The sequence below is a fragment of the Anopheles cruzii genome, chromosome 2 (assembly GCF_943734635.1).
Source record: "Anopheles cruzii chromosome 2, idAnoCruzAS_RS32_06, whole genome shotgun sequence".
Lineage (NCBI taxonomy): Eukaryota > Metazoa > Arthropoda > Insecta > Diptera > Culicidae > Anopheles > Anopheles cruzii.
In genome coordinates, this window is record NC_069144.1 from 25829570 (window position 1) to 25842069 (window position 12500).

The following is a 12500-nucleotide window of genomic DNA, read 5'->3' on the forward strand; positions in this document are numbered from 1 at the left end:
GATGTGCTCCGGGTCCATCCCGTACGAAATGTACTGTCCTTCCTGGAGGGCGGGAGCCAAAAGGCGAAAGAAAAAGCCAAAATTCGCGTGTCAGAAACGATTAGCCTCAACGGATTACACTTCCGTCAGTTTACCTGCAGGAACGACGGAAGCAAGTTGTCGAAGAACACACCACTCTTCAGGCCCTTGATACCGCGAACCAGCGATACGTTTTGCTCTGCAATCAAGAGGGGGGGAACGGAAAGAAGGAAATCCGAGAGGTCAACAATGCGTAGTGTCATCGGGGTGGCACACCGGATCGACCGGAGTAAATGGGCTCACCTTTGAAGTAGGGATCACATTCGCCGGACGCACAGAAGTAGTTCCACAGTACGCCGCCCTCGTCCTTGCTGCAGTTGGCGACGGCAACATCCTTCAGGAGTCGCTTTCCCAGCACACACATACTGTTTGTGTTCCAGAGAGAGAGAGAGAGGGAGAGAGAGAGAAATAGGAGGATGATGAAACGGTGAAGCGGTCCGCGAAGGAACCCTGGTTTGGCTGTCCTTACAATAGTTTGTCGTTGCCGTCGATGTTATCGAAGATACCGGCGTAGACCGCAATGATCGAGAAGATGACACAGGCCAGGGCGACGGTGGCAAATTTGTTCACGAACTTTACACCAAGGTAAACGATGAGTCCTGTGGAGTAAAAAAAAACCGACCAAGCGTTTAGCCGTTGGTGGTTTTGGGACCCCTTCGGGACGATATGCCGTCCCGTCAGCGATCCGATTGGCCGAATGGTCCAGGGCAGAGTTCTGTTGCAAGCGCCACCAGGCCAACAAATTGGACACCGTTCGACGTGATTTATCTGCGACTTTGCAGGGTTCGCACAGTATGGGCGCTGGTTTCAAGGACGACTGAGCTTCTCGCGAACAGATATACACACACAGCGGGCGCTGGGACAGTTTGGTCGAGTTGCATTTGAGTGGCGCACGTTGACAGATGATTTATGGTTCTGGCCTGGTTCCAACGGGTTCGTAGTCGAAACTACGCTCAAAGTTGGCCTCCCAATGTTATCGGCGTGCAAAATGTGCATTTAAAAGCTTAAAGTTCTGGTGAACCATGAAGCGATATACGAGGACAGGGCAGTTTTCAAACCTTTTCCGAATACGAAACGTGAGTGCGAGTTGGAGTGGATTGCGACGACTCTTCACCACACCGGGACGTGTCATACTGCGCGGTGATATCGGTGGAAATGGATCACACCAATTGAACATTGGTCCTTGGTTCGTTTGGGCGCGATATCGCGTAACACGCTCTGTGGCGGTGCTCGATTGAGCGTCGGTTTGATTTATGCGACAGGTTTAGGAAGGTTGAGTGGTTTTTACGCTTTTCCGTCCGAGCCCCCCGCCCCGGCCAACCGATCACCGACACTTACCCATCACGCAGAGCAGTCCGGTGCCGTAGACGCGGAAGTTGTTGTACATCGCCGACGCGTCCTTGGTGAAGTCACCGAATATCGATAGCCACGGTGCCATGTAGGTCTGCAAAACGCGGAACAGGGATAAAGGATTTAGGTGATGTTTGAATTGGCAACTGGCAAGCGCACGGTCGAAGCATCGGAACTATGCCACGTCACCACTTGGGTTCGTGTCGTTCGTGCCACATCGCTGCTCGGTTACGGGAATTAATCAATCTTCATTATCGTCGATTGCATTCGGCGGCATCGGCGGCGGTGCCGATGATGTTCTGCTGACGGCGCGTATTTTCCGAACGCTTCATCACTTTTTTATTCGTTCCATTAATTTGCAATTCGATACGCCAAATCCGTCCAGCAAACGGCGACGTTCTGCGGGCGGGGCTCATAAATATTTTAAACTCATCTCTCCGGTTTTATCAAATGTCCGGGTTCACACATGCGAAAAGGAAGGGCGGGCGAATGGGGTCTTCCGTTAATTTCGGAAGCCATCGTTAGCAATCAGCGTTATCCGGTGGTCCTGGGTGTCTCGACAGAAATCATGCCTTCGTATGCCATGGTCGGCCGGGCGGTTTCAAATATTTGCCGCCGTCCGTCAGCTCGTCACTCGTCTAGCGCACTTTCTGGTTTATATCGCAGAATTACGACACCGAAAAAAGGGCGACCGACGGAGAGCGATTGCCAGTGTTTCAAAAAAATGTAAAACCGACCGACCCGTCCAACGGAGGCAAACCGGCGCAAGGATTACTGCTGCGTCGAGTCGGTTTTTATTGGCTCATCAAAATTCCTTCTCTCGGCTCGAAAGGGCTCCGAAAAGGATCCGTAGAGTCGTGCTCAGAAACAAGGGTCGTCCGCCAGTTGCGTGCATGTAGATCTTCAAAACGGTGGCGAGGTACAACTTCAATTAACGGACCTCACGTTTTGCCTTGCGCGACCAGTAGCCTGCTCTCCACCGCTTGCCGCGGCAGACCGTGCCAACATTCTTGCCAAAGAAGACCGTACACTCAATTATCCGGATGGGGCCGGCGCGTTGTGGATGTGATGGGCCCGGGCCCACGTCAAGAAGTTTTAATAACAACTTCGTGTAACGCGCTCCTCTCGCACCGGCCGTCGTCAGTCTTATTGCTTATTAGTATCGTTTCGTACACCGCTTGGGGCAAAAAAAAAAACCTGCCACAAAGTCAATCGCTACGTGAATGTGAATTTAAAACGCTGATGAACTGACACCGCGGGCCCGGGCACGCTTAACGGCCTGAGAGGATCGTTAATGATGGTCGAGCCTCGTTGTCGGGCCGACAGAAATGGACCATTTCGGGTGGGACGAATTATTATCTAATTCGCAATTTTGGGCCCGGCCACCACCGAGTTCCGCTTCGGGTCCGGGTAATTTGTCCGGGACACCACGGAGTCGTGGGTTTTGTGGTGACAGAGTAAGTGACACTCCACCGTTGCGATACGATCTTCGATGTCCTGCTGCCCGGGTGGAAGAATCTGTGCCGCAATTACACGGCCGGAGCACCAGCACCGGAAAGCTCATTAGCTTGACTGCCTCGCGGAGCCACGAATTGGATGGAGACGATAAAGTGAAGCGCCTGGTTTCTTCCTGGTGACGAAAACCGCGGGCCTGCCTCGCCGGCATCCGGTTTATGGGCTTTTTTGTCGACCACAAATCGACAGCGGACCAGAAGGCGGTCCGACGTCGCCGAATTACATGTAATCGGAAAATGATTTATTAATTCTACGCTCATTTGAGCGAGAAAAGATGGTTTTGCCTCACACACACACTGCGGCGCGCGTTCCCCGGTGTTGTCCCCGGTGAAAGACAAAAAGTCAAACCCCAGCTCCGCGGTCCCAGCTGAATTTCCGGCGACGTTCTGGTTCTCGTAGGGCGCAGCGGGCGCAGTTAAGCTCGCCGACAGTAATCGGATTAACTTTCTGGAGTGTCGGGGAAGCTCCGGCGGGCTTCCGGGGAGGAGCCCCACAACACACGGTAGCGTGGTGCACAAGTGGCGGGCGTCGGAGCGAGCAAAAACCCGTTGAAAATCGTTCAGTTAATGTTTCGGATGCTGGAGAAAAAAATGGCGAGCAGCACGTCGGGCCGTTGGTCCCGCGAAAGCTTTATGTTGGACCATAATGGAGTTGATGGTTGAACGGAGGGAGTAAAAACGAAAAAAAAAACAAAGAACAACCACCGCAGCACTGTGACCGGGCAGCAGCAGGCAGAACGAGGACGATTTGTTAAGTTGACAGGGAAATCGTAAGAAGCGCTTAGGCGGGCGCACAACGAGCGAAGACAACCGGCCTTCAGGCGGGAACGGAAGAGAACCGAGCAAAATGCGAAGCGAAGCGAACAGGAAAACGCGAGGCTCTCAAACGGGAAGGATAAATAAGATAAGAAGTCGTTCGACTACAGCCCTGGGACTATTTGGGGCCCCGCGTTCGAGGGCTTGTTTATGAGGCTCATTTTTTGTTTTGGCTCGTGCCTATTCGAAAATTGTTTGCGCCGCTGATTGTTTGGCTAATAGAGAAATTATTCCGAGCGAACGGGGCACGGTTTGCATTCGGCGGCCAGAGCCGGGCTGTAGCCGAAGTAGGAGCCGAAGTTTTACCAGGTTTCAGTTGGGACCCCTTTTTCGGTGTGCGGCATCACTAATTAAATAAATAAATAATTATTTGCATGAATGAAGGCGTCCGACACGCCTGGCCGCTGGGCACCACTGAATTAGTTTACCATAAAGTTTTTGGGCTTTACTGTGAAAAAGATGGGAGGTTTCCGTTTGGTGTTTGCGAGCTTTTATCAATTACGCAACTCGGCTACCGAGAACACAAATTGCGAAAGCAATAATGCATGTTGTGTAAGAAAAGTCGGAGGGTTCCGACTCTCCAAACAACCTCGGAACGAAGTAAGGTTGGGCAGGCAGAACCGAACTGTGGAAAGAACTCTAAGCTCGCTTGAAACCAAATTAACCTCACCGTTGGGCCAGCGGGATGGGGTTTGTTCTCCGGACCCGGTCTTGGGGATGGTGGTTGGCTGGTGTGCGGTACGCTTGGCGCGCTGTATCGGTTACTTAGGCTCCCGGCCAGACACTGGCGGTGTTGATTTTCGTGAGTCTCTGTGTACACAATGTTCCGTTTCGCTTCTGTTTTCGACTAATTTCCCACCAGCGCTGAGGGGGTCTTTGCGCATGAAGAGGCTCCGCGCTCTGGCCTTGCGGCAGGTACTGGTCCTGTCAGTATGGTCCCACTGGTCCGATGTGTATGGCGAGGCGGATGAAACACTTTATAATGTAATTTAATTTGGGAAGCATGAGCCATAAAAGATGCTTTGCTTCTGCGTCGCCCAGCTGACCACCGGCAAGCACAGTGGCACTTTGCGGAACGTCACGGATAAGCAACTAGCTGGTTCGGTCCGGGCCGGACGGGCAAAAACACTGCCAGCATTTTCCCAAGGCACTCGATGCTCATGGGGACCATCTCCTACCGAAGGACGATCAATGTCAACCGACCTGAGCGAGAGGGACGCGAAACACGAAGATTAAAGCCTTCTACCTGCCCGATCACCTTGTGCGGTATCGACCGCAATGAGCAACGAAAACCACAATCAATCGAGGTTCCAGCCTTTGAGCGGGTTTTAAAACAAGGACCACAAAATTATGCAGCCAATTGAGTATCTCGAATCATCGAAAAAAACCGGCCCACGTTTGATGGCGACTATTCGAGGGGTAGTGTTAAACATGGTTGAAGCCGATCGACCATCCGTAAACCATCTTCTCAATATGCTGTCAATGTCGACACCGTGTCACCGCGTGTGCTGATAGAGACGACAATTGGCAGAGCTTCCGGTCGGTCGGTGTGTAACGATACGAAATACATGAATATTCGATTCGTTTTGGATGATGTCGAATACTTCGGGATTCGGGCACACCGTGTGGCTAACGCCATCGCCGCTTTGGCCGCACACCAACCGAACCGAAATGCGAAAGATGCTTTCCTTAAGTCAAGGCCGTGCCGCCCGGACCGACATTATCATCATCCAATGGGCTGCCTTGGGAGTTAGTGCTGATGTCCGCTTGTGTATTTCAATCTTTTTGTGTCGGGTTGCGATCACGGGCAAAACAAGACACGGAAGTCCGGCTAGCGATTGTTCGTGGTCGGATGGGCAAGGACGCCGGCACGGCAGTAGCCGGTCTCCGGATACACTCCTCTCCGGTATTGGCTATTATTGCGTACATTAATGACATTATATCAGCCCGGAAGCCTGCGATGATTCGATTACTGTGGCGCCGGTGGCATCGGAACACAACTGGGTGCCAATCTCTGGGACAGGAATGATTCGCTGAGATCTGGACGGTAGCCAGTGTTTTGCCGCAGCATTTACGGTGGTTCCTGTTATCGTGTACTGTCGCATGATCAAATGAAGTATCAATTAACAAAACCCCTCCTTCGGTACACCATTAAATTGATAAAGTTTGTGTGTCACTAGTTAGCAGCGTGATGTACGTAAGTTGTCAACATAATTTTGGTCGAATCAAGAATTCCAAAGGAATTAAAAAAATGCTGTCTTATCCTCGAAACGTCTAATGAAGGCTAAAAGATCTAATTGGGAGAATCGAATAACGTCCTAAAAATTTCCACCACAACGGAACCAACAGCCTGCCCTCTGACGAAGGATAATTGAATGAATATCATTAGAAGTTTTGCGCTCGATCAGCAATAGCCACCGACTCCAGGGATGTCCGAACCGGCTTGCGGCATGATGGGCGGATATAGCCACCCGGTTGCCAGCCGCAGTGATGGTTGACGAAATTTAATTAAGAAATTGTTCAAAACAATCTTTCACGCAACTGACGGCCGGCCGTCGTGTCTTGGCCGGTCGCGACGGCTTATTGGTTTCGATGATGGAATGCGAAATTTGAACACCGCCATTCCGTCACCGGAACACCATCGCGGAGCCATCGCGAGATCATTTTCATATCGTTTGTTTGCACGGAATGTTGTCCGACTCTTCCCGGTTCGTAAACAACGTAAGGAAGTGGAAACTCAGGAAGCCCGAAATGGAGAAGGATAATAATGTTGTCCGGCAGTGCGGTGCGGTATTTGGCTTGCGGTGTTGGAACGCAGGCTAGTGTTTTTAATGGCACATACCTTAGGACATTTTTTCCTCACTCTGGCACTGGCCTTCGCAAGGACAACCGTGTTGTGGGTTCCTTCTGCCCGATTCGTAACGACGCTGGGAGATAACTTTTAATTAGTCTAACCTTATGACCACAAAGTGGCCAGAATGTGGCCTTTGGTCGGTAGGTATCTCGTGCATCAAGTTGTGAGATTAATTAAAACAGATTGTCTAATGCAGCGTACAGTACATTGACCGGGGTGCAAAGTGTTCAAAGGTAGGCTTCGTACCAGATGCCTACGTTGTGCTGGGCGCCCGTACAAATATAATTACTTTCTATTGAGAGTACGCTTTTCAACATGGAACAGCATAATCGGTTTTTGGCCACCCCCAGTGGGATCCTATTTGAAGTCCTAATTTAACTAACTGTCACGGGCGGGTTTCGATTAACTGTGTTTTCCAATTCAACAACGTTTAGCTATGATTGTTACGAAGAACTGCTATTACTTTACCGACTGCCGGCGTTCGTAGAAGTAGAATGCGGAAAAAGTAATCACGGACACCTTTCGATATCATTTCAAAGGACGCAGTCAACGAACTATGAAACATGTGACACCAGCGAGCAAACTCCAACAACGTTTTCCTGGGAAACTTTTGAACGATGCACGGCCGGATCCGCTGTTGCCAATGGCAGTCGGATGCGAACGTTAGGCACACACTCAACGCTACGGATTTGGGGCAACATAAAAATGTGTGTCGCAAACATGACAACCCTCCTCAATTCTACTCGTATGCCATGCATTCACGCGGCACCGTACGATATCGGCACACCGGAAGCAAAACGAGAAGCTATCCCTAGCGACTGAATATCGGGTATCGATTGGAACGGGATTTGAAACATTTCTGCACCATGTTGGCGCCGTGGAAAAATGGAGCCGTCCCAGGCCGACTGGCACGACGCGGAACGGCAGGTGCTTGAGACGTTGATTCGAGATACCGGGCAAAGTGGGGCATTCCTGTTTTCCTTCTGCGGGCGTGCGCGCGTGTATGAGTGCACCCTTTTTTCCTACGAAGATCAAATTTTTCGGGAAACCAATCGAGTATTAATAAACGTCTAACGGTTTGGCGAACTGTGTGCTCGGAATAGGACACGCCGGCGTCGGAGAAAGTAAGCAAAGCTCAGCAGCAGCCTATTTCCGCTCGGGTGATCCGCTGACTCCTCCGGGGGTCCGGACACAAATGCGAATCGATATCAAACCGGAGCCGTTTTTGGGAACCTATTTTGGACGCTCGGTAAAACTGCAAGTTAGAGAGCGAAAACTCTCTTCCAACCAGATATGGCCGCCAAAAGGCTCAGCCAGCCAGCGCTAACTTTCGGATTTCGGTTAGCGCGTTCCGTTCGTTGGCTTGTTCAACACGGTCTGTTGTTTAGTTCTTAATTCAATTAAATGTTCCGGCTGAGGTCTCCCCCCGGGGTGTACTCCTTTGCCTGTGCATGCAGCTAATGCTCGGTTTCGGCCAGGTTAAGGCTCCATTTCCCACCTAGAAAGTCCATTAGAAAACACTCCAATTAGTAGCTCTAGCATAGCTAAAGCAGGCTCCGTAAGAAAATCGTTTCATCAGTTCAGTTTTCCTCAACAGTTCTTACAAATTAGTTTCAATTAGAACAGTAGAGTAAACGAAAGTACATCCAAGACTACCTGACGATACGGAAAGACAATAATTGTTGTTTATAAATGTGGCTGAATTAAAACCAAAACAAGACTGCTAAATGGCAACCCTAGCGCTAGGCTGTTGACATACATTCGCCTAATGTTCGGCCCTCCTGACGGGCACCGTGCTGGGACTTCTTGAGAAATCGATTCTCCAGCCGTTTTGCCTCTGCGTAATTCACACAATCTCATCATCTTTCGCAACATCGCACAACTGGCATCACCGGGACTTTCGTATCTCGACAGTGGCATCCCACATTCGCCAATACATTCTGCCTGTTTCCATTTGCTAGACGATACTCTAGAGATGGATTGTAATTAAAAAAACCGAAACCCTTTTTCTCTCCCCGAAGCTATGACACCTTTCCGATTATAAAGGACTCTTTCCGGCCGACGCATATTGTGGACGAAGATCAGCCACAGGACGTATCGAATTCCCAGGGGCCACACAAAGAAAGGCAGAAAGCGATGTTCCAACCCATGGCAAAAACACGAATCGGAAGGTTTCATGAAACAGTCCATCTGCTACTCTTCAGGGCCGAACGTTGAGATGGATTACTTCTGCTCTGTTGTTCCACAATAAATATACGAGTTTATAAAAACCTTCAGTAAAAGTCAAAGATCGTTAGCAGAAAAAGTTGAGCCTGCGACCACGAATGCAGGGTTTGCCGTTTCGGATAAGAAAACGGAAGTGGCATTGAAAGAGAATGAACCAATGGTATCGTTCGATGGCGGTACTTCGGTTCCGTGAAGTAAATGATTCTGCCAGAAAGGCGAAAAGCAACAAAGATTCCGTTGCGTTATTTACATTTTACTCAAATAATGAACGTTGGCCTACCGACGCTGGCAGTAACTTTTCCGACGCTCAGCAATGTCGCGAAAGGAGCGAGTCGACTGTAAACGATAAATTGTTCATGGCGCCATTTTGGATAAAAGTTTTCTCAATTTCCCGGCGCTGGATCCCGCGAGACGTTGTGCGCTTGTCTGTGCACCTGTTGGTGGTACAGTGTTGCCGTGCACTCGTGAAAAGCATTAGAATTAATTGTCTCCAAAAGTCCGGTGTTCCTAGAGACCGAGCCCGAATCCTAACGCGAGACCAATCACGACATTCCGCATTTCCGCCTGCTTGAAAATTAGAACGCGAGGCTCCACAACCCTGAGTCGAGTAGTCGAAAGTTCAACCAGAAATTACGAGCGTGCAAGAAACGCCCTGCACGAAAGCGAAGATCGTAAAGCATAACTGGGTTACTTACCAGCACGATTTCCACCGCACCAACTATGTACATGGCGGCCGCCAATGTTGTCCCGGTGTAGAACAACATCCCGACAGCGCCACCAAACTCGGGCCCCAGCGATCTGTTGCGATGGAAAAAATGAAGCATTCAACATTAGCATTATGTAGCGGGAGCGGGAGATGGGAAAACAGAAATTGATTAGCAAACTTTTGAAGTCAAACTTTTGTCGCCAGCCCGCCAGGCAGTTTTCTTAAAGCGCGCCTGTCCGGGTCCGGAGCTCTGGTTTTGGGCCTTCTTCAATATCCTTCACCGAGCGAAACGAATCGATGGATTTCGTACGACAAACGCCGGACGAGACAAGTGTTGGTCTGGAAAAAAATGTGACAGTTCATGGATTTCTCGTGTATCCTCATCTATTTCAATTCATTTCTGTGGAACGTCCTCGTCCGTCGGAGGAAGGAAACGAAAGTACGATTTGACCGACAGAGTTTGCTTTTACTTGACCTGCCTTTGAGCGTCCACTTCCGTCCGATTCGATTCGGGCGGTGGTCCGTCCTTCTGTAGCGGACAGCGTTTTTATATTCATTACGCGCTTCAAGACCCTTTTCGGATGATGATTTGTTGCGGATATCATTTGCTTTATGCACCGGCGGTTGAAGGTTATCCGGGAGCTTCTTTTTGTGCGGGCTGCCAGAAGCATTTCAAGTACAGTCTGCCCTCTGATGTCATTCATAATACTTGAATTATTTGTCACGCAGCGGTCGGGACGTTCGGAGCTGATGGCTCGAGGGATCGGAAGTGGCGCGTTCTAGAAGGCGGACCTAACGTGCTAGAAAAAGGTACCGGCCAGCTTCCGGACCTTTTTTCGGTGAACTTACGCGTAAGTGATTGAGAAGATAGAACTTCCTAGCAGATAAATAAATGATCCAGGTCCATGGCAAAGGCGAAGGGATCAAACACGGTTCGGCGACTGGCGTAAAGACGGGGAAATGAAATTCTTGAAAACTGAAACCACTGTCCCCAAATTCTTTGCTCTACTCTAAGTATTTTAAAGCAATGCTCAGATTGCAAATTTATCACATTCTTGCGTCACCGGTTTTTGGGGGAACAATATTCACGAAAAGTAGGGTCTGTAGGCCACCGAAAAAAGCTGGTAGGGTCAACATTCCTCACGGCGTAACGTCGCTTGTCACGGCCGGTTGGAATGGAGTGGAAGGACATACCGGAACTGTGCCACAACAAGCCCGGCCCGTGATCTTTTGGCTCACGTTAACGACCCTTTATCGGTTGGTTCCCGAAAAACTTTTCAGTTGGCAGTTGCGGGACCGAGCGAAACTTTATATCTTATCGCCCGCGGCCATCCTCGAGCGTTACACATCTTCCACGTTGGCACTCATCCAAGGGCTGCGACTGCGACTTCGGGCTGTTTCTGGGGTGCTTCTGACTGTTTAGCGACCAAACTTACCTCGATATCATGAAATAGCTGCCACCCGCCGGTACTACCCCGTTCGTGGCGATGGCCGACATAGAAATGGCAGTCAACATTGTCTGCGCGGTGGATGGCGGCGGGGTGCGGTGGTCCGGTTCAGTTCGGGATACGTTCATTAGCGAGCGAAAGGGAACGAGACCATTTAGTGAACAACATGATTAGCATAGTTTTAGTGAGTTTCGTTCTAAACCTTCCGAAGGCGGAAAGTGAGCAAAGCGAGAGCGGATGGATGATAATGATAATGTATTCCGGAGGATGCTTTTGACAAGATGAAGAAATGAATTCCTGGATGCGCATTGTTAAGGTGTTGGGCTTGGGAACCTTCTTTGGAAAAGGTTCAATGCAATAAGTGGCGCGCGTTTGATTGGTTGTTTCTGAAGAGGGATCGTAAAGCTATCTGCCGGAATCCTTTGTCTACACCGTCCCTAAGCCAATACAAGAAACAGGCAACCAATCACGGACCGGTATCTTCAGGTGGTACCGTTTCTTGGGAACAGGAGCCCACACAGGAGCTAACACAGTTTACATTATGGCAGGTGCGCTGGTCGACGATGATGAGGGAAGAGTTTTACCGTAAGCCTGGGAGAGTTCCTTGGTAGTCCTTAACGGCATTACTGTCTTATTTATGGCTCTTTTCCCATGGAAACGTAGCCCAGACGTGCCGCGGATGGCAGCGTATTCTCACCGTGCGACGATGTCCGGCGCGAACATTTTTGCCCAAGTTTACGGCCCAATCGCCGCTGTGCAATAATATCCGACTTTATGGGTGGAAGCTCCGAAGGAATTCCGAAGAAGTCGTTGGATTGTTCAATGATTCATTCGATCGGAAGGATATTTCTGCGATGGGTTTTATCCGGCCGGTTCCGTGGCTGAAGCTACACTCCACCCCACCGCACAGGACACGCCACTGGATGGACTGTCTGAGAACGGAGATAAATTGCGATTTTCGGACGACGAGAAACGTCCACAACATGAATTGTTCTGCCCACGCACCACTCAACGGTCCGTATTGCAATGTCTCCTGGGGAGCTCGTGCCTTTCCTGAAACGGTCTCCTGCAAGCGGGGAAGACTTCGGGAATGTGGTGCGTCATGTGGGCGTTCCCATGGGGTGCAGAATATCGCAAGAAATATGTTCCTCGCCCGATAACGAGGTAAATTAAGTTCTCAGGCATTCAGAGACTCACCAACCACCCCGTCTTGGCGGGGCAACCCGTAATCGAATTGACTCCGCTTCGGCTGGAATGTTGCGACCGGCCTATTTTCCAGTCCGAAGAAGGAACGAAAAAACGGAGAGACGAATCCGTTAAAGCTTTTATTATGCCGGCTCGGCCTTGTGGCTGGATTAGCAAATGATGTGTAACAGACGACCAACGCGAACTGCTCATCGAATGATTCCATCGGGGCTGAACGAAAGTCACCGGCATCCGACTATGATGATGACGATGACGGTAACGATGGTTATTGGAACAAAATAACTAGCCTGGGTTGGTTGCCA

General features: G+C 50.1%; 1 protein-coding gene across 2 annotated transcripts in view; it reads right to left on the bottom strand.

Annotated features, from left to right (window-relative positions):
- LOC128268311 (solute carrier family 12 member 4) overlaps positions 1-12500 on the bottom strand; it is a 92078-nt gene that overhangs the window by 9529 nt on the left and 70049 nt on the right. For both annotated transcript variants that reach the window (XM_053005366.1, XM_053005365.1), the window contains exons 5-11: positions 10981-11063; positions 9534-9636; positions 1417-1522; positions 548-677; positions 322-443; positions 135-217; positions 1-42 (exon numbers count right to left, since the gene is read on the bottom strand). The exon at positions 1-42 is cut by the window's left edge and continues 94 nt beyond it. In XM_053005366.1, the coding sequence (XP_052861326.1) occupies positions 1-42; positions 135-217; positions 322-443; positions 548-677; positions 1417-1522; positions 9534-9636; positions 10981-11063 (669 nt within the window). The remainder of the gene's footprint in view (positions 43-134; positions 218-321; positions 444-547; positions 678-1416; positions 1523-9533; positions 9637-10980; positions 11064-12500) is intronic.